This window comes from Cydia fagiglandana, chromosome Z, assembly GCF_963556715.1.
Source record: "Cydia fagiglandana chromosome Z, ilCydFagi1.1, whole genome shotgun sequence".
Taxonomy (NCBI): Eukaryota; Metazoa; Arthropoda; class Insecta; order Lepidoptera; family Tortricidae; genus Cydia; species Cydia fagiglandana.
The window spans coordinates 33,544,772-33,567,928 of NC_085959.1; the positions used below are offsets into that span (position 1 = coordinate 33,544,772).

At 36.0% G+C, this 23,157-nt stretch overlaps 1 protein-coding gene across 1 annotated transcript in view; it reads left to right on the plus strand.

The window, feature by feature from the left end:
- Positions 1 to 23,157, plus strand: part of LOC134678543 (protein sickie) — a 199,335-nt gene that overhangs the window by 133,543 nt on the left and 42,635 nt on the right. Inside the window, exons 8-19 of the mRNA XM_063537127.1 lie at positions 573 to 710; positions 1,309 to 1,362; positions 1,984 to 2,155; positions 3,611 to 3,703; positions 3,813 to 3,957; positions 5,000 to 5,113; positions 5,812 to 6,000; positions 6,649 to 6,675; positions 7,313 to 7,419; positions 7,829 to 7,957; positions 9,721 to 9,803; positions 13,139 to 13,213. Of these exons, the coding sequence (XP_063393197.1) occupies positions 573 to 710; positions 1,309 to 1,362; positions 1,984 to 2,155; positions 3,611 to 3,703; positions 3,813 to 3,957; positions 5,000 to 5,113; positions 5,812 to 6,000; positions 6,649 to 6,675; positions 7,313 to 7,419; positions 7,829 to 7,957; positions 9,721 to 9,803; positions 13,139 to 13,213 (1,326 nt within the window). The remainder of the gene's footprint in view (positions 1 to 572; positions 711 to 1,308; positions 1,363 to 1,983; positions 2,156 to 3,610; positions 3,704 to 3,812; positions 3,958 to 4,999; positions 5,114 to 5,811; positions 6,001 to 6,648; positions 6,676 to 7,312; positions 7,420 to 7,828; positions 7,958 to 9,720; positions 9,804 to 13,138; positions 13,214 to 23,157) is intronic.

The window sequence follows — 23,157 nt, forward strand, 5'->3', positions numbered from 1 at the left end:
CAGCAGACCCAGCGGCAACCGCGCTATTAGAACAACTATCTAGTTATAAAAGTACTGATTACGTGTTTTTATTAAGGCATTTAGGACGTTTCTTTTAAATAATTTCTACAGTAGCATATATTATACTTACCTAATATGTAAGAATACTATGGTAAAGGTAGATTTATACAAAATACTCACAAGTTTTCGTATACCTATTTACCTATACCTACCTAAGTAGTTCACATACTTTCACTAGAACACGCGAGTAACACACTATGAAGAAATTTAATGGTGCACTATTAAATTAACGCCCTGATATAACTACACTAAATAGTTCATTGTTGTCTGGTGAAACATGAATAGGTAGGTACCATTGGGTAGGGAAACATTGTTTGTGGATCTAATTTTTTTATCAGGCTAACTTTCGCTATTATTTTATTCGATTATAGACTTATTGCTATGTGTACATGATATGAACCACGTAAACTTTCGTGGGTAACTTTCTTACTAGTCACTTTTGGCAAATGTCAAAGGAATTATCCCACAGCCAATGAGCATAACCTAACTGCTGCTGTTTCCTATGTTTGCAGAACCAGCCAGCGCCGGCGCCGCCGAGCCCCTCGCACGGGCGCAAGGGCGAGCGACGCGCGGGCCACCACTCACCGCAGCACCACAAGAGGGAGAAGCTCACCGCCGCACAGCAGCTGGGCATCGCGCCGCATCCACAGGTCTCTCTCGACTACATTAAGACCCTGGTCTCTGGTCGACGACGTATGCTGCGTACAGCGCTACATTGTATGCACTGTCTACACAGCAATTGTAGAATGTGATGTGACGTACGGCGTCAACTGAAGATTAATGCACTACGGCTACGTTTAACGGTTTACATAACTAGGTTCAGTCATAGACTTATTTTATGGCTCAGTGTGATGTAAACACTTTGTGCGGGTTCCAGTGCGTTTTTTCCGAGTGCATTCTGCATTACCCACCTATTTCTATAGCTATCACAGCAACTGCTGTAAGGATATAGAATATTAAAATTCCGTTTTATAATGACAAATTATTCCTCTTTTCAAATTTAAATTAATATCATCTTATGTTCCTTATCAATTCTATTTTAAGTTTATGAAGAAACAATATGCTCAATTTATTCGTTACTGCAGAACAGATACTGCAGAAAGCGACATTGTTGGGTATTTGCTCTTTTCTAAAACCCTTTAAAGTAGGTTCTTGACTTTCTTGACATGAGTTGATGAATGATGAATGCTTCACTTGTTTCTTATTATCATTACAACGTTAAAATTTCGTGTAAATATTTGTTTACAGTATGCAGCAGCGAACTCTTCTAACCAACATACTTCTAGAAGTGGCGGGCCTCAGGTAAGACAACTCAATAGCTATGTTTATGTTCTCATTACGCAGAAGCCAAACACGCCATATCCTCAGATAAACACTTTGAACAACCTTTGATTTAAAGTGGTGTTCAATAGAAATGGTAAATACTTAGTTTAAATAAACAAAAATGACAGTTTTTGTTAGCATATCACACACATACATATCCTCTAATATTTTTACAAGTTGTTTCTATAGAAGTATTATTAATTAACATAAATTTTAACTAATAATTAATAAGTATATGTAAAATATTTACGTAGGCATGTGAAATAGGTTAGTATTGTTATGATTGTCCTTAAAAAGACTTAAGTGCGAGTTTACGAAGTAATTACTCGTAGTAAATTCGTGTGTTTCCATTGTTGGCAATTTCTATTGAACTCCACTTTACGTACATAAAGTCCAGCGAAAGGCCTTTTCAACATCCCGTTTTTGAAAAAAAAAGAAATTTACCTAAAGTTTGAAATGCTTACAACTTCTCTATTATACAAAACTTCGTCGTCCGCGACTGCATTGAATAATGTAGGGACCCTTTTTTTTAAGAGACGATAAGATGGTATATAAAAAAATGTTTGTTTAATCGCTAATAGACCTTCACTTCTTTTTCAGATCCAATCGCCCAGTGGTTCTTCTTCACGCCCATCGAGCGTTTCGAGCGGAGGCAACGGCAGCAACTGCTCCAGCAAGGCCAAAGTGCCACAGAACTTCGGTTACGTGAAGCGACAGAACGGAGTGCAGCAACCAACTGCTCAGTCCAACAGCCCTCCGCAGCACGGGCACGGTAATTATAATATCAATGTAGAATCGAACTCGAGTTCATTAGTTTTATTGCTACAGCGACTGTTTATATTGGCATAGCGATTTTTAATTCATTGTGTATGTTGGTTAGGTCGCAAAGCGAATTTTATAGGTAAATGGCCACGTTCCTTTGGCACAAGGTTTAGTCTAGTCCTTTTGGTGGCAGGAGTAGCGCAGGTTTAAAGGTTGGCACTAGATCGTATTTGCGCAATTGTATCGCATACTTACTTATCTTTTTATTTTATTTGATCAAATGGAAAAGATGCAACATTAATTATTGGGCAAATACGTTCAAAACAGTTTTAAGCTAAATATTTGTTAACTCAGTGACAAAGGCCTTTCACTGAAACCTACAAATATTTTGGTTTGAAGATTGCGCATTTTACTATTTATTTCTCAGAGTAGATTAGGTTAAACACTCACAATTAGTCAGCTTATTTCGTATTTTATTTAGTATGTGTTCAAAACGCATATGTTTCATTGAAGTCTATTTTTTAGAATACGTATAGGTAACATTTTTACTATGTATTAAAAATGTTACATTTTTAAGGTAACATTTTTAATAGGTACATATTAAAAATATTACATTTTTAATACATACGTTAAAATGACATCATTCACTCCAAAGTAACGCTTCTTGCTCATGCCAACTCGTGCTCATGATGGTATGAAAATCAATGCGAGGAATAAAAATCATAACTTTTATTTTTGCTGCCATCTAGTATATTACTTTCAAAACACAAACTATCGCGCAATTCTACTCGCTGCTAGATGGAGCTATAAAACTTAATGGGCGACATCTATTGATGAATATTACAGACTTTTGTTGGTAACTTGTAAATATAGAGGGCGCTGTTATAAGAAAAGTGGCCTATAGTTTGGCAAGCTATTTCCGTCAGTAGACAAAAGGAGGCAAATTTAAAAAAAGTAAGCGTGGTTCTCATAGATTTAATTTCATACCTTTTTCTATTGGCAAAGTGGGTTTGCCAGTGTATAGGTATTTGATATGTTTATAAAAGAAAAATACTAATTATTTTATTGTGGCTATAAATTTGAGTAAAGTAAGACCACACAATAGAATGGGACAGTATTTTTTATTCAAACACTAGGTCCTTTCTTTTAATGACGAATTTTGTCATCTTTCTCATCTTTTCCAGGGTTGTATGGCCTAGTGCTTTAGCCTGTCGAGAGGGACGACTAAAACAAAATCAACTTGTCAAATTTAATTCGATGTACGCGCCAATCGCTAATCATGCAATTGCACAAACGTAATAAAACGAACATAAAACTAATAAGACATGTTGTGAGTGTTTTTAGAAATCGAATTCTTATTTTGTTTTGGAAAATGTCGACGTACAATAGTTTAAATCATGAATAAAAGTGTGAGCAATCGTGCAACGCAATTAAATTGTTAGCATCGCATCGTTTGTTGTTCTAGGTGGTAGAATGGCTCAAGTTTCAGCAGTTCCCCGTACTAAGGTTAAGGTATCTGGCGGGACTCAAACTTGCACCCAAGACCTTCAGATTCACAGTAAGTTATTGCAAAATTTGAAAGACCAATGTGAAAAATGCACAATGTTTTTTTTTTTATTCCTAATGTGACACGCGTGAATTACACCGTGTATTTTACTTTGTAACAGAAAATGGAATTGGTCCGAAGTCTTATTCACTCGGTGGTACGGCGGCAGCGCAGTTATCGGCATCGGTACGGGAGCGGCTACTCGGTTCTCAATCCCTGCCTAAACCTGGGACACATGATTTTGCTGCACTTTTTCATCATCACAGGTAAAAACATTTATTTTTAAATAGTAGGAGCTCAAAGATACTTCACTATAGCATGAATTACACTAAACAGCTGATGATCTTATAATCAACACAATGTGGTAATTGGTCAGCCAATTGGTTGGCCAACATCAACAATTAAACAATTTAGATGTCTGCTGAGATGGTATGTTCACATTCTCTAATGTTAGACAGAGAGATAACCACAGTTTTTTGCTTTAGTACATATAGGTACCTACATAGATTTTAATAACTGAAGTGCAGGGCAGGACTCAAAACTTTTTACAATGGTTACAAATTTGCCACAAGTAAATAATTAGGTATCAAACACTTGTGAGTTATGTGAAATTATCTATTTCTCATGCAAGGGTCACAGACACAATGGCCACAAAGAGCTAGCTGCATAGAAATTAAAAACAAAAAATAAATTAAATTTTGATTTCATAAAAAATATTACCCAACAACCTAAATGTTTTGACTCACCAAGAAACATTAATGCATGTCAATAATGTGGCATACCTAAAGGTTAATTTTGCTCATGCATGCTTATGCATAGAATGCCACATCTATACTCTATAAGTAGTTGGTTTTTTAAGGTCTATAAAAGTTTCAACTAGGTACTCTCTTGCTACAATCTTAATAAATTCAAACCATACATTTTAAATCTGAATTCGGGCCTGTATTAGTGCCACTTGGTCAATACAAATAAGTCTACTGCAAAGTTCTCTTGATGTCAGCGGCAGTCAATTCAATGTGGTCACTTTTGTTTTGTTTTTATAATAAAACAAGAAAAATTAATGTCACATACTTTCAGGTAAAGTTTTTCTGGTTTCACTCAAGTGCTTATAAGTTGCTATAAATATTATATTTACTGTGCACTTGTCATATCTTATCATTGTGAGCAAACAAGATGGTTTACATACTTGAATATATCTTTAAGATCCTGGGAACTTTTATATTAGTCCCATTTGGATATCTGCCTTGACCACACAACATTATATGTATGTACCTATACCTTCCAATCAATTTTTATTTATCTTTTTAGAATTACACCAAGAGGTGGGATCAAGATCAGTGATGGCAGTCTTTCTGATACCCAAACTTATTCTGAAGTGAAGTCAGATTATGGAATACCCTACGCTCCTTGGCTGAGGCACAGGTGAATATTCTTGTTTGTAAAATAGATCAAGGTATAGTGTTGTATAGCAGAGAGTGGTGTGAAGTTTTCGTGTATTAATAATATATATACATAATTTACAACTCTAAGGGTCGGTTGTTTTTTTTTTATTATCTATCTGATCTATCTTTGATTATCTAGATTCTAGTAAATAAAGTTCTGTATTTGAAAAATTACATCTATAGCAGAATTCTTTAAAATTGACAGTTGCAACCGGCTCTGAGCTTTTAAACTCTTAGAGGATTTAACACCTTGTCTGTAATTTTTGGTACCAAATAGCCTGCCGATTTTTGCGGGGGAGGGGCAGGGGCACGTCAAATGTATATGTAACGTAAAAATAGCCATGACAGATAAACGTCAGTCCATACAATGTGTATGACCATTGGCCGCCTATTTTCGACAGAGGGCAACGCCTGTTAATGGCTACTCCATTTGGTTATATCCTCTAAATTTAAACTTCTCAAACTTTATACAGTATGTACTTATCATAATCATTAACATTCCTAGTCCTTTTCATTCCGCCTTTGCCCACTACCTGTGTGCTATTTGTGTTTTGTTTTTACCTTAAACTAGATGTATCGCAACACGTATGTAAACGTCTAAATCATGCTTGTCCCGGTCAGTTGTTGAAAAAAAAAACATCTGACCAGCATGTCCCTTGATCGCCTTTCCCCTTTCAGCAACACTTACTCCGCGAGCGGGCGGCTGTCCGAGGGCGAGTCGATGGAGTCACTCACGTCGCTGCACTCGGCCGCGCACAACCACACCTCCTCTCCTAACTCACATCACCGCAGCTCACTCACTCACAATAAGCTCATCATGCACCGGGAACCGCAGGGCTCCAGGCTAAACCGGAGCAACAGCATTAGGTGGGTTCGGTATTCTAAACTATCTAGTGATGCTTCGGCCTACCAAGAATGAAGTAGGTATATTTCATGGAGAGCTGCCATACTAGTGGACCGATTCTGCTCATATTAAACTTTAATATCTATTTAAATTAATAAAAAATATTTTAAATTTCATTAAGACCCCAACAATTATAAGTATCTACTAAAGTCGCGCGACAAGCATCGAAATATTTAAAAAAACCTACTAAGTATACCTAGAGGTAGATAGGTTACTATCCCTCACCATACCTGATCGACCAGTTGTAAAATACTTATGGTAGAATGGATAATGTGATACGGGAATATAAATTAAAGTTAGAGTAAACTTTTAAAGATATTATTTTGAGCTCATACATATATAACGAGACGTGTTATATGGTTGAGCTCTTGCTCAACAGAAAAATATAACTCTATTTTAGCACACGTCAGTACACAACTTCTTTTCAAAACCTGAAGTGGTAAATATGTGTATAGGAACATAAGGGGATATGGGAGTCATGCGCACATCTCATCTTCAATCACTGAACTCATTCGTCATGCTTAACATTCTTCTTCATTGCCATCGAACTTATAATTCCTTTGAATAATAAACGCAGTTAAAATAATCTTATTGATAATTACAATTTTTAGCTATCTGAGAGATAGGACATTCCCAAGGTATGCCACGGTTGGAAATTTGATTGTTTTGGCTTCCAGGTGGCACGCTTCCCGTAAAAGATTCTTATTACATTCGCATGACTTGGCACGGCTTCTTTCCACTAATTTATTGATTAATTTTGTTACACTTCACAAATTGCAATAATCACTCATTATTTTGAAGCCATCAACAATAACAATTTTAATTTTGTAAGTGATAATGCGTCGAAATTCATTCAGTTACTTACTTATTTTTGTTTTATTTTGACCATTCATAACTAATATGGATAACCAATCACTTAAGCGTACTTTTATAATGAGCTTTTGTCAGCTAAATGTGTCGTTTTCGTGCCGAGCCTTAGACGTAGAACACACCACAGCGTTGTTGGGCGACTAAGCAAAACTTCGTAACTTTGTATGACTACACATACAGAGCGGCTACCGCGAAAACCGAAATTCGCAAATTGCTGGGATCTTTCTCTTTTACTCCAATGAAGGCGTAATTAGAGTGACAGAAAAAAACTTCGATTTTCGCGGTTATAGCCCTGACATTTAAATCGCTTTGTAGCGAAGTACCCTCGCGCTGTGTGTTCTGCGCCTTATGTATTCGCGATGGTGCAGTCCTAGAGCATTTCGTTTAAGTATTCTGTCATTGCAGATCTACGAAGTCGGAGAAGTTGTATCCATCGATGCTGCAAAGGTCTTCCGAGAGTGACTATGAGCCTTATTATTGCCTGCCCGTGCAATATGGACCTGGGGGACAAGGTAACATATTTTATCAGAATCAGACATGTGTATGTTGCATAATTTGGGTGATTTTGAGGCTGCTAGACGCCGACACTCGAAATACGCTAGTGTGGGGTGGCTCTTAACATTTTGAACGCCAAACGGCGAAGGAATATGCCATGCCCCGGACACCAGGCCGCGATTATTTAAGCGAAATTGAATTTTATGGAGTCCCGCGTAAGTCCCTATTGCATTGGCGAAGCTGTCGGCTGTAACCATTGTTGGCGTCGTTGTCGCAGTCGCAGGACTTTCCGGTGACGGCCACAGCCGACTTTGGCGCCAAACGGCGTCACGAAATGGTCTCATTTCCCGCAACTGCTTTCGATCTGACCCGAGATAGTCTTCGGGTACCTATTCTGAGCGACCCTAACTAAGCAATATCTTCCAGGTATTAACTACGGCGTGTCGGAGCCTCCGTCGCCGTCGCCGCGGTCGGCGCTCAGCCCCACGCACCAGCCCGGCAACGTCATACACACGCCGAGGCATTCCCACCACTACGCCAAGAAGAATGACGACGGTACGTTATAATACAAAGAATTACGCTTATTGCCTTGACAGTGGCGAGGCGAACGTTAATTTTTATACAGATTATCATCATCAAACTTACTGCAGCGCACGACTTGAGCCGAAGCTAAGTCTCGTAGGCCGATCCGAAAAAAAGATAATTGAAATGTGCAAAAGGGAAGGCATCTCGTATACATAAGAACATTTCGTGAGTGCGAAATAGGCAGAGTACAAATGAAAAAACAAGAATGGAGATAAAAGATTGAAGAACCGATAGCAGTTTGTCTTATAATTCTATCTGTCGTGCAAATATAGGAGTATCGACTCGAAAACTGATCAAAAATCGATAATAACCGCGGGGAACCCTTAACCCTCGTGCCTTGAAACCCTCGCAACGCTCAAAATTCCACTTGTCGAACCATTTTGAAATCTTTCGCTTGCTCGGGTAGGTATCAATATTAGTACGAGAGGTTAAACAGCAACTTTGCCTCATTGTACAACAAATTACTATTTCTGCCGTGTACCGGTCACGCAACATCGATTGGGTTCCATTGATAAATATGTTCACAATGAAAGGTTGCATCTTACCTGCCTGCATGACAAAAGTATGGTAACGTTTTTTACGCGCATGTACCTGTTTTTAGTTTACGCAGGTACCCACTTATAGTAACTTTCCACGATGTCATTAAATGCTGATATGGCTCTACAAATAAGATCGTGGCAGATATTTTTGCGGCCTTCGTTGTGTAATATATTAATGCAGATGACTGTACATGCATACTTATCAGTTTAATTCTGAAATACTTACATATCACCATCGTTAGCCTCATTTCACCTTTATAAGTTATCGATTTGATTTATTTGTTCAATGCTTGATTATACCTAATGCGTGAATTTGATTACATTAAATCAATATCATAACACAATAAACGAAATAATGAGGCCAAGCTAAACACGTAACACCTAATGGGATAAAATAATTTTAATGTTTCTTTTAAAAAAATACGAAAACTAATCCCTTAGTTTTGTCCAGCGGGTGAAGGGCTTTCGTTCGTCCGGCCGTACATGACAATTTTATTCGGAAACTTGTGTATAAATAACAGAAGGTATTTAGAATGTAGTTGTAGATGTATTTTAAGTAGTCTTGGACTTAATAAAATGGGCTAATGGATATGTACACATTTTTGTAGCAACCATCTACAGAGCAATTTAAACTATTTAAAGTATATCATAGCTTTTCGTGTGACAGACTGAACTGAACTGAAAAAGACAAAATGAAATTCGACAGTATCTCGAATTGGGTATTAATTTTGTTAGAATTTAAAAATCATGTTTAATTTTCAATGACGGTTTTTAATTTCAAGCTTTTTCTTTAAGTAACAAATGACTTGATTTAAATTGTGTAAATACATATACCCCCTTATTCATAAACATACATCGGGGTTTTCGGTGCGAGAATGTTTTACACTAGCCAAATAACAGGTAAAAACTGTAAAAAACTATACTAATTTAACATTTCTAAGGACATTTGGACCTTACTACCTACGTTTAATTCATAGTTCGGTAATTATTTTACAATAAATAAAGTTCTAAATACACGAAATCATTCTCGCACCGAAAACCCCGATGTATGTTCATATACCTTTCCATCATACCAATACATTTGAACGGGACAAACGATTATTATCGGCTTGTAAACTTTAGTAAACGTTTATGAATAAGGAGGATAGTGTATAGGTAATATAATTCGAAAACTTACCGATTGTTTTCCAACAGTTCACGGGTCGACCGCCTCGCTGGTTTCGACTGCGTCGTCGCTGGCCGCGGGCGCGGGCTCCGAGGAGAGGCAGGCACACGACGTAAGTAGAGGAATTGTAACCCCGGTTGCCTCACACCACAGACGTTGTTGTGCACCGACAACGAGTGACCACCGTACTCTTGCTAGCACCAAAAAGAATAGATAGTATAGAGGGGTCCTGTCATAGTAAATGTTGTAGTCACTGTAAATTTACTGCCATCTATCGACAGATGACTATAACTCAAAATAAAATTGAAAATGTATAAATTAATCAAAATATGTTTACGGATAAATGATTTTTACATACTGACCCATGTTCTTTCACTGACATGTGTTAAAATTGTTAAATATCAAACGGTGTCATCAACGCCATCTAGCCGAGAATAGGCCAAAGGTGTGTGCGCCATCTATTCGAGAATGAGTTTTTCTTGATTTCCGAGGCCCTTTTTTTCTTAGACTTTATTTATCTTTATACGGAGTTATATATATATCTCTGCTAGCACTAAGCATTCAGCTTTATCATGCGAACGGTAAAACAGTGGATCTATACAAATATAGTCTCCGTCTGTCCGTATGTCATAGAGATTTTATTTAATATTTTTGACATTTGAATATGACATTTAAAACTTGGCGTGATTTGTAAGCCGCTTATATATACACGGTGTAATATGAGGAAACCGAATAATTTTAACCACGCATTTCTGAGGTCAAAAGAAGGAAAAATACAAGATGAGTTAAGGTCAATTTCGCCAAAAAAATGTTTTTTACTGCCATCTATCGACAGACGACTATAACTCAAAATAAAATTGAAAATGTATAAATTAATCAAAATATGTTTACGGATAAATGATTTTTACATACTGACCCATGTTCTTTCACTGACATGTGTTAAAATTGTTAAATATCAAACGGTGTCATCAACGCCATCTAGCCGAGAATAGGCCAAAGGTGTGTGCGCCATCTATTCGAGAATGAGTTTTTCTTGATTTCCGAGGCCCTTTTTTTCTTAGACTTTATTTATCTTTATACGGAGTTATATATATATATATCTCTGCTAGCACTAAGCATTCAGCTTTATCATGCGAACGGTAAAACAGTGGATCTATACAAATATAGTATCCGTCTGTCCGTATGTCATAGAGATTTTATTTAATATTTTTGACATTTGAATATGACATTTAAAACTCGGCGTGATTTGTAAGCCGCTTATATATACACGGTGTAATATGAGGAAACCGAATAATTTTAACCACGCATTTCTGAGGTCAAAAGAAGGAAAAATACAAGATGAGTTAAGGTCAATTTCGCCAAAAAAATGTTTTTTGTTTTGTTTTCTTTTTTTTTAATTTTTTTAATGTATTTGTACATAAAAATATAATGTTATTGGTAAACTTATCACTTAAATTGATTTTTATATTTGTTTTTCGTAAAACCTACTTTTTGCAAAGGGTTACTTGTCACCAGGGGTCGTACAAAAAGTGCGGATGACGTCAAACCACTTATAGGATGATTTCAAATAGTATTTTTGATTTTCATAAACAATTATCACTTATCATTTATCAACCTCTTTATTAAACGATATCGCCACTTGAAATGAGTAAGTACGTTTTTGACTGACACATTGTCAATCAGATGAACAATAAATTGACTTCGTTATTGTTTAGCTATTGTATCTTCACGATTATATTTAGCTAAAATTTATATTTACTAATGTATAAGAAAACGCTCTTAATGTCATCTTTACTCGAATATTGTGGCAATTTTCCGTTTTTGGAAGTACGTGACACGGAAGTTTAAATACAAACTCAAACATCATCCTGTGTGCAAGATTACGTAATTTTTACGTCATCCGCACTTTTTGTCCGACCCCTGCTTGTCACTTTTTGACATCTATCAATAAGGATATTTAGACTACGTCCCATAGCAGCAACATCACCATCAAAAAGGCCTTTTACACCATGTAACAATAAAAACTTGTTTTTTTTTTAAATAAATTTATCTCTAAAACTAGGCGAATTTCAACAAAGTTTATAGGACAGTTTTGTGTCTAAATAATATGATGAGGAATACGCTGTTAAAAATATTCGGGTTTCCTCGTGTTACACCGTGTATTTAGGGGATGATGTTACGCTAAAATTAAAAAAAAATCAGTTAACATCAACATCATTATATACTACACCTACCTACGCAGCTACGTAAATTTACATAATACAAAATATAGTCGCTTCTAAAGTTGTTTTTATATGGGTTTTTAAGTGCCACCCTCTTGTGTGTGTATTTTTATTTAATATTGTATTGCAGAAAGGCATGGAACCCTCCACTGTGCGTAGTCTGACACGTAGGTACTTGGCCTGATTTTTATTAGAAAATATCGAGCCTTTATAGTCAGTTTAGATATTGCAAAAAATCCAGAACCCGTTCTCATGTGTAAATGTTTCCCTTCACAGTCTGCCAAAACGGGCGTGATAGGTTAAAATAATTCACCGGTCAGTGGGAGTAAAAGGTAGCGCAAACGTAAAAGGATCACGCGGTTGAAATCCGTTACGCGTCAGTCACCGTCACAGATCTGCGATCTAAGTACCGGTGAATAAGCGGAAAAGATATGCTTAAGGGCTGGCGCACACGACACCCCATCTTTATTTCACACAAACAGCCGTATTCGAACAATGAGATACGTCAAATTACGTGTCATTTTTCGTTTTTCATATTGAAACGATATGGATTGGATATGTCAGTGTCCAACAACTGTCAAAAGTGACGGTTTTGTTTGAAGAAACGTAAATTTTGATACTTGTTGACACTGACATATCCATTCCAATCCATATCGTTTCAATATCTAGTATATGACGTATCTCATTGTTCGAATACGACTGAAAGTATAGAACGCGCCATAAAACTGACAGTCCCATTCTACACTGATACTCAAATAACACTTTACGTATTTACCTCAGTGTCTGTCCATTGCAGGTGTTTTCTTATTATTGTTCGGCAAACTCAATTTAGAATTACGGTCCCAACACATTTTGTGTCAGAAGGGACTCCTAAGCGGCAGGCAACTACTATTATAGAAACTGTTAGCTATAAAAGATAATCTCCTTTAAGGGACAGAAGCGATCGATGTGTCTGTTTTGTGACCCACATTACTGAAACCTGTAAAACTTAGGTTCAAAACTATTTTTAGAGCTATATATATATATATATATAGAGCAAATTTTTGTTAGTTGAGTATATGACTCACTTAAAATATGAATTATTTGTTGAACTTATCGAAATAAGCTCATCTGTTATTCCATTAATTTTTCAATCATTCCCTTATTTTTAAGTGACTTATTAGATCTATATTATCGAAGGTATATATGCTAGGTACTGCAATTGAAAATGTCATCTCATTGACAGGTACGGAAGCTGAGGAGAGAACTCGCTGATGCCAAAGAAAAAGTACACACATTGACTACTCAGCTCACAACAAACGTAAGTACCCACTATTGTTACCTCCTTCATTTCGGAACCGGTCTCATAATTACGCTAACCATTGAAAACAAATTACTAGACAATTTGTGCTTTCCTTTAAACCTGTCACAAAGGCATTTCATTTAAGTTACTTATGGGCTACGTTTGAACATAAGTATGAGTGTATTAATATTAGTCTCGTCCCGTAAACAACTTGCGACGTCCGATTAACTAGAACAGTCACTTGTAACCCGATCACTTCAGTGTGGACAGAATTTAATCTCTCTGCCACCTTGTCAGGTTTGCCAAGCACGAGATGCCTACCGCTTAGTTAACTAAAGTGTTGTTTTATAACAATGTAACCTAATATTATTTAGTAGTGTGGGTGACTTAGACTATGCTTGGTTTTGTGTCCCGTGGTGGGCTGGTAGGTCGGTTTCTATTGGTTCCTTAGCTTTCACTGTGATATTAAATCCAGAGGACCATCTCACCGATGAGGATACCGTGGATTAGGCAAATTTATCAGTCCCTATATTTAGTAATGGCAATGTGTGCATAATTTTTTTTGTTTTTAATTTTCGTCATGGAATCAATCAAAATTAACTTTAATTAATATTACTAAATTGTGAAACGAGACTTAGTCGCGTAGTTAAGTTTTAAGATTTACCTGACTTGCAAGTCCAAATTCTCATTAGGTTAAATTAAACTTACTTATAAGTAATTATTTTTGTTATCCCTCGTATGATAGTTTTATTTCATTTAATATCAATGTTTATTTAAAAAATATACCTACATAACAAGGAAGAGCGGTGCCTCTTAACACAGGTATTTATGACTTAAAAAGAGGCGCCAACACATACAACTGTATAAGTACTTCTTAAATTGAACAAATATTTTTTCATTTTTTTTTCACCTCCGACGTTGTGTTAAAATCGTGAAAAATTAAATCAGCATTAATCAATAATTCCTTAAAACTAAGTACTTTTAAAATCCATTCTTAAGTGCATTTAAAATTAGACGTAAATTAGCCACGTCGTTAAAAAAAAGTTCAAATCGCGTATTAGACATTGAAGTTTATCGGCAAATGAATTAAACAAAGCGGTCGTGTGACCCGAGTCGGCATAGCCACAACCACAATTCTAGTATAGTGCTGCAGCACCTTGGACTGCAATTTGCCGGCGGTACGGCGGCCGATACCATATCGGGTGGCGACTATGTGTGCCAGTCGCCAACTGCCACTGTCACATTGTGAAGCGGACATAGATCGCTTGCCTACTAGATGCTTCTTATAACATTACTCACGGTCACCGCGCAAGAGCGCTCTCGTATTTATTAACCGACCGACACCTTCCATGCCAAAAGGAAGGGTTATTATTTTATTTTATAATTGATTAATGGGTGTTTATGTTTATGCTTCTTACATATACATACGCCGTTGCCGCGTAGGTGTTACTTGAAGCATAGAATGGTGGTGGTAGCGGTATTTCAAGAATGGTGAAAATGAAAAAGGACAAATTAAAAGTATAATCATTCATATTCCAAGAAGTTCTTGTAGTTTAAAATGAGAATGCTTTAAACTGGCGAGTCTTCATATTCTTCGTACATGCTTTGCAATCGGTACGGCCCACTTCAACTATTAGACAGAGCACATAGGACAATTGAGGTCACCACACATAGCTCCCGTACAAATTTAGTAAGGAAATGCGAACCGCTTAACTCAAAGGCGCCCACAATTATGACCCGTAGTCGGGTAAATTAAAAATATTTACAAAAAATATGCTTTATGGTGTACCTAGGTTTTTATAGGATACAATGATCATGCGGCAGTGACATACAATACAACTAAGCCGTGATCCTCGAATCGTAGCATTTCACAAGTAAAATTGCATCTATGTGTGGTGACATCGAACTCTTCTTAAACGGAGTCTGCAAGTATAGTCTGCACAACGCGGAGTCTTGTGAAGTTAGTCTATGCGAGCTTTGAATCGTTTTCACACAGCGACCGCTGCAGACATCCTGCATCCGGAAAGAGATATGTATGTGATATTGACTGACATTTTTCATCGAGAAAGCAAAACCGCTCGTGGCCTAGGTTTGGACAGGCTATTGAAAATGGTTACTTTATAGATATGTCGTTCAATGCAACGGGCAATTATTTTCCTTAAACTATAGAGGTTGTTTCTCGCGTTCTATTTTAAAGAACATTGCCTATATTCTGTAGCTGATGCCGATATATAATTTTATTTCATTAATTCGTTGATTCCGGTAGGTATCTAGACGCGGATTTTACCAGTCGTGAATACGGATATTTTTTATTCGATAATACCGTTAAAACATTATTGAGTATGTTTAAGAACGTACGTGTTAAAAACGTAAAATACACACAATCATTATCAATTGTATATACTTAGGTGTATTAATTGAATCAAATGACATTTTACCATTTTAGTATAATAGTTGGACCAAATTGTATTTAGGTAATACTAGGTGTAATAGTTAAGTGTAAAAAGTAACTCTTTTGCAATGGGTATTTGGATACCTACTAAGCGACAACTATCCTCGAAGATTATCTTACATGAACTATAATTGTTTTGCCAGTTGACTAAACGATTTCTTCTTGGAACCGATAAGCCTTATTATTGTCATTCATGAGTTTCATGACTTATGCAGTTCTAAGCGGAATAAAAAGCATAATGGACATACTCGTTTTAGCCATAGATACAATTGTAGGTAACTTTATATCTTTCAAAGAAGCTCGAGTGAAAATAGCCTTACGTCAAGAAGCCTAGAAAGTAATTTAGCTTTTAACACATTAATACAATATCTGTGGTAATTTTTTTTTTGCATTTCTGACACTTCTAAATTTACAGATATATTCAGGAGATCTGGTTGAAAGTCTCTCTTAACCTGTTGTTAATATTTGTGCCTCTCGCTCGCACTTATGTATATCGCTGCCATTAATGTACAGCAGTAATATCGATTAGACAATTACACATGAAAGACATTATTTTATTGGCCTTCAGGTGTTTAATTGATAGTTTAAAAGCTGTTTGATGATGATGAGTCTTTATCTTTTTCTCTTATCCTTTAATTTATTTATCGTTTTATCTTTAATTTACAGTATTCCCTCATTTAAGTACAAGCGCCGCGCCGATGAGTAGTACCAGATGGTAGTCGTTGAATGTTGAATCAAATATAAATGTCAAGTGACGCCACACGTTACCCGTAATTACTACATTGATATTGCCCTCACATGTTAACCAGAAACCGGCTTTATACAATTTATAAAGTGCCAGCATTCGCTATCGACGTTATGTAACGTTTACTTTTAGAACTAGGCTGCGTTCTCGGTACACACGTATGATGGAGGAGTGAAATACTGACCGTTGCCCTAGTAAGACCCATTAAACGCTAATTGTTCTAATGGATGATGATAATTCCTTCTTTGATTTATAACGCTACGACTATTAATGTACGCAAGGTATGATATGAAGAAACATAAAACTGATAATGATCGTATATTACCTATTTTCATAATAGTGGTAATTATATTATGTTTTTCTTGTTAAACTATATCTATATTATCTATATAACGTTTTAAAACTTCATACATGAGCACCTTGAGATTAGAGTTTCGGGAATTAACGGTACCTACACTGCTATATTGTTTTAAAGTCTTTACTCATTAAATTCGCCCGACTAAGAAAAAGTGGACCTTTGAATGAAAGCTTGCTGGATAGTTGTTTTTGTTCTCCTAATTTACTGGTCGGTAAAGCATCGCGGCATAAATAATTCAACGGAGAGCCCGCACATTCATCGTTCTTGCGTCGCCTTTGTATGGTTTTCGACATTTGTAATCGTTAACAAAGCACTGTTGTTTCGATCCTATCGTTGTACGATGCCACTTTCGATTACCAAAGCTTTTCCGCGTTATGAAAGCGTCGCTCGAGCTATGTGCCTTATATGAAAACCGTAATTTCATTTTATCGATAAGGTGAATCGGTATTTCCGTTATGTCCGAGGCGGTTAAAGGAACCGATAGTAATTACTGTTAGTATTAATTGCTGCGGTAAAATAGCTCGGAGCGTTGGCTGTCGGTACGAGTTTTTGCGTTTCTCTCCGACAGAACATTAGCATCAAATGCGACGTAACAAACGTTCGGTGGTTACAAACGAGCCACCAATTGGTTTCAATGGCGATTTAATTTGATGCATCGATCGCTCTTGCCCCATCTTAGCTTATTGTTACACTATTAAGGTTAGTTGATTTGTGCTGATTTATATTATAGGTAGTTACCATTCCTTGGTATATTAATAACCTTGATTTTGATTTAAGACATATATCAAATACTTATCGCACATTATAGATGATAGACAGTACGTACCGTGTGGGTGTGGAGTGAATGAACCAAAACATGTTGTTTAGTTTTTGTTCCCTTTGTTGTTCCCTGACACAAACATAGTCCTAGTTAGGTATTAAATATCCAAAAGTTGATGTCATCATTTTCATACAAATATTAGTTTCATAGTTACGTGAATTGAGTTTGTTATTGGTCGTCATTTACCACCAACAAAGTGTACGTAGGCATTGTTGTGTGCTTCAGCCACCTCACAGAAGCGTGCCTGGCGGTCCGCCAAGATTAGCAACAAGGGGCGCTCGGCATAAATGCATCGCCAATGCCTAATCGTAACCAGCGCGGTTCCTTACTTGTTGCAAAGTTCAAAAATATATTTGTGAAAATATGTATTCTAATGTTAACTAAGAGCATGCGCCTTTCAAACCGGAGATCATTGGTCGACTCGTATCAATAAGTGTCTCGTAATGTATTTATTTACCTACGATGGAAAACATAGCTCACATAAGGAAACCTAACTAAATATTAGGTCTAGTTTCACCTCTAGGTTGGCGGCTTGTCTTGTGTAAAAACTTTTGCCTTGTGCCAATTCATAAGACTAGATTGCTCCGGACTCTTTTTACATCGGAAAACTTAAGGAAGAGTAGTACTAGTATGTATTTTAATTTTGTTTGCGTCTTATTAACTTTAACATCTTTAACATTGTAGTTATGCTACGGACGAGCTAGGAACTAAAATACTTAATATAAAATAATACTGCTTAGTCAGGGTCGGACACGCTAACTCTGCACTGCACAACTTTGCAGAATCGGGGTGTAAAAGGGTTACGAAAACGTCAAATCTCAACAACAAAAGCGGGCCTGGCAGTTTCGTATTAAAATAATTATGTACTTTAAATTATAGACTGGTCATATTTTTCATAAAAACGATTTCGACTGGCAAAGCATATTACTTTTTGGCAACCGGGTTTTTTAACCTAATTAGACCCCGCTGAATCCGAATTTGCCGGTTGCTTGATCGAATTCTTGACCGGAAGTGAGATATTTGACATTAAAGGTCCCTTTTTTTCGTTTTTCGTAAATAACTCTTAAACAGTGGCGCATAGCAAAAAATGTTCTATTACATAAGTAATGTGCATAAAATTACCTACAAGAAACATTCAGTACAATTTTTCGCTAGGATCAATATTCAAAGAGATTTCAACGCGGGAAATTTAATTATAATCACTTCTAAGGTCCCGTTTTTTAGATTTTCGTAAATAACTCATAAACGGTGGCCAATATCAAAAAATGTTGTTAGACTTTAATAATCTACACAAAATTTTGAATAAAAAAGCTTCAGTACACTTTTCGCAGGGATCAATATTTAAAAAGATAATAAAGAGGGAAAGTTAATTATAATAAATTCTAAGGTTCCTTGTTTTTATTTTTTCGTTAATAATTTGAAAAGTATGACTCATAGCAAATAAAATCTTATACATAAATAATAAACGTAAAATTTCCTACAAGAAACATTTAGAACACTTTTCGCTAGGATCAATATTTAAAAAGACAAAGCAGCGGGTAAGTTAATTATAATCAATTTTAAAGTCCCTTTTTAGTTTTTTGTAAATAACTCGTAAACGGTGTCCCATAGCAAAATAAGTTTTTAATAACAAATTATCTACATAAAATTTCCTCCAAAAAACATCTAGAACACTTTTCTCTAGGATCAATATTTCAAGCGATATTAAAGGAAGAAAGTTAATTACAATCAGTTCACAGGTCACTTTTTTTTAGAGTTTCGTAAATAACTCGTAAACGGTGGCCCGTTGCAAAACAATATTCTACATAATTACTAAACATAAAATTGTCCACAAAAAAGGTTCTGTACACTTTTTCGCTACGATCAATATTTAAAGAGGTATTAAAGGGGGTAAGTTTCATTTCAGGTCCCTATTTTTAGGTTTTCGTAAATGACTCGTAAAATAAGGCTCATAGCAAAATAAGTTCTTAATGTTCTTGTAAATAAATAATCGATATAAAATTTTCTACGAAAAACATATGGAACACTTTTCTCTTTTTAGGGTTCCGTACCTCAAAATGAAAATAAATCGGCTAAGCGCGAGTCGGACTCCCGTTGCAAGGGTTCCGTACATTACCCAATTTTTAACAATGTATTTTGTATATGTGAAACGCGAGTGATTGCCTTTAAAAAACCTGTCGGGATCGGTTCAAAAACTAAGTAATGCCCGACTCGCGCTTGACTGCATAATTCTAATAGGTTTTCCTGTCATCTATAGAGGTTCTATTTTGTATATTTTTTCAAAATTTTAGACCCAATAGTTTCGGAGATAAAGCCCCTCCCCCCAAAATAAAACATTAAAATACCTAAAAATTACCATCGGGGGGATGGTCTGGCCTTTATCTCCGAAACTACTGGGTCTACATTTTTAAAATAAAATAAAATAAAATAGTTCTTTACCTATATAGACGAAAACCTAAAAATAGGGACCTGGAAATTGAATATAATTAACTTACCCCCTTTAATACCTCTTTAAATATTGATCGTAGCGAAAAAGTGTACAGAACCTTTTTTGTGGACAATTTTATGTTTAGTAATTATGTAGAATATTGTTTTGCAACGGGCCACCGTTTACGAGTTATTTACGAAAAACTAAAAAAAAGTGACCTGTGAACTGATTGTAATTAACTTTCTTCCTTTAATATCGCTTGAAATATTGATCCTAGAGAAAAGTGTTCTAGATGTTTTTTGGAGGAAATTTTATGTAGATAATTTGTTATTAAAAACCTATTTTGCTATGGGACACCGTTTACGAGTTATTTACACAAAACTAAAAAGGGACTTTAAAATTGATTATAATTAACTTACCCGCTGCTTTGTCTTTTTAAATATTGATCCTAGCGAAAAGTGTTCTAAATGTTTCTTGTAGGAAATTTTACGTTTATTATTTATGTAGGTATAAGATTTTATTTGCTATGAGTCATACTTTTCAAATTATTAACGAAAAAATAATAACAAGGAACCTTAGAATTTATTATAATTAACTTTCCCTCTTTATTATCTTTTTAAATATTGATCCCTGCTAAAAGTGTATTGAAGCTTTTTTATTCAAAATTTTGTGTAGATTATTAAAGTCTACAACATTTTTTGATATTGGCCACCGTTTATGAGTTATTTACGAAAACCTAAAAAACGGGACCTTAGAAGTGATTATAGTTAAATTTCCCGCGTTGAAATCTCTTTGAATATTGATCCTAGCGAAAAATTGTGCTGATTCTTTCTTGTAGGCAATTTTATGTAGATTACTTATGTAATAGAACATTTTTTTCTATGCGCCACCGTTTAAGAGTTATTTACGAAAAACGAAAAAAAGGGACCTTTAATGTCAAATATCTAACTTCCGGTCAAGATTTCGATCGAGCAACCGGCAAATTCTGATTCAGCAGGGTCTAATTAGGTTAAAAAACCCGGTTGCCAAAAAGTAATATGATTTGCCAGTCGCATCAAGAAGGAGAGCGATTTTGAATCTTTTTGTCTAGTCTATTAGACATAGCGAACTCCCCGGGGGTCGATTTTTGAAATTCGACCACTCGATTTCGTGTATTTCGTTAAATGATATCTCCACTACTAACTAGGCGTTTAAATTCTACTAATAGAATTGAAATCGAGTGGCCAATACCACTAGATTACAAATTTCGTTCGCTCGTATTTCAAAAATTAGCATTTCGCCGTTTTCCACCGATTTTCGAGGGCCATGACACTTTTTTGGCTCTAGTGTAAATTTGCTCCAGGGGCCAAGTGCTTAAAATGATCTGCACAAGCTAGGTATTAGCCCCCCTTCTTCCAGCGGTTGGATATCCATAGTTTTCACATGCAAGTTGCACCTGTAATTCTAAAAATCTATTTAGAAAATTGTCTAAAATGCCTAATTTCAACTAGGATCTCCCCAGACCTGTGGAACATCTTGTATTATTGATATGATCCTTTGTTTACACTACAAACATAACGCTCTTGTCTTGCGTGTCCCTTATCAAGTGTAACTCGAGCGTGGCCCATAAATCCCGAGAGCTTGCGCAACAAGTGCCGCGATAGTGTGCCCGCTCTTTCTTCATCAGGGCTGAAAGTATGTTTTTTTTTGTGAAGATGCTTATATTCACTTACTCGTGAGTTTCAGGGATGGCACGCCACGATATCACAATAAAACTGATGTCTACGATCTGAACAAAACTCTATAAGTAGTAGGATTTTTAAGTTGTCCGAATGTTATGCTCTTTAACACAATACGGATATCTATAATAAAAATACTTATTATGTTATATAATGTATTTTTCATATTAAAAATAAGAGTACAAACTGAAGACTGAAGAATAAACAATTAGGTAAAAAAAATTAATGATACATTTCAAAGTAGCTTAGACCAATGTAGAGTCTCTAAGTATTATAATATTCAGTAGTAGGTAAACTTATAAGTAATAATACTAATACATAATGTAAAAATATCCATAACTAAGATAAATTTGTCTTTGTCACTTCCCTTAACACCCGATACCTATTTATTGCCCATAAATAACACTACAATGACTGGTGATCCGGGTTCCTTGGGGTTTGGCTCAGTTCCGTGACTCCGTTTTATTCAATGTAGTCACTCACCAGGGCAGCAATATAACATTAGTCAACACAGGCCAGTGTGCATCCACCTTTGCCGGCGGACGGACGCGCGCGCGTCGCTTCCATCGCGGTTCGCATCGCGCTCTTGTTGACTTCAGTGACCCATTACAACTTTAAAACTTTTTTCTTGAATATTAACAAGTGATGTATTAGTTCAAGTGTAGTTCTTCAATGCCTTGCCGCGAATTTTGGCACTTAGGTTCTTAGAAACGTGCGATATTAACTTTTTTTTAAAGCTCCATATGAGCAAAACACGTCTCTTGTAATTTGTTGTTTTGTTACCAAGACATCCGGGTGTTTCCGTTGCCGTACAAACTATTTGATCAATTGTAGATCTATGAAAATTTTAGGAATCAATTATTATAGTCCTAATTTTGAAATGGAAAACAGTGATGGTTTAACAGCATTATGCAGGTATAACAATAAACAAACACATATGTTTGTGAAATTAGAGCTAAAGAAACGAATTCTACAATTCAATTAAACATATCAAGTACAAATTGCGCATTCTACTCCAAAACGCAAACTTAGTAAGTAACGTACTTTAAAACTTCAGTACGACGCGCGTTAGTTTTTGGGAGCAGGTAACCGCGTCCCCTTTTTTTACTGTTCCTTTGAGCCTATTATTGGCAGTCTATCCTGTTCAGAGCCGTACATTATACTCGCGATTACCAAAGTTATTGCTCTGGGGAAGGTGGGAACAGTGGGAATACACCGAAGTTAAGTTTTACTTTTAAAAACTCGATTCGCATGCGGTTAGTATTGTAACGACACTCTTTGAAATAGGTTGGATTCATGGGAACGGGGCGTTGGTGAAACTTACCAATAGCCTACAAGTACTGCACGAATCCGAACTGGCGATAACAGCAAACATCAAACAGTGGAAACTGTTTATGGGTGGATCTGGTTTTATTTGAGGTCAAACGTTTTGATACCAGTC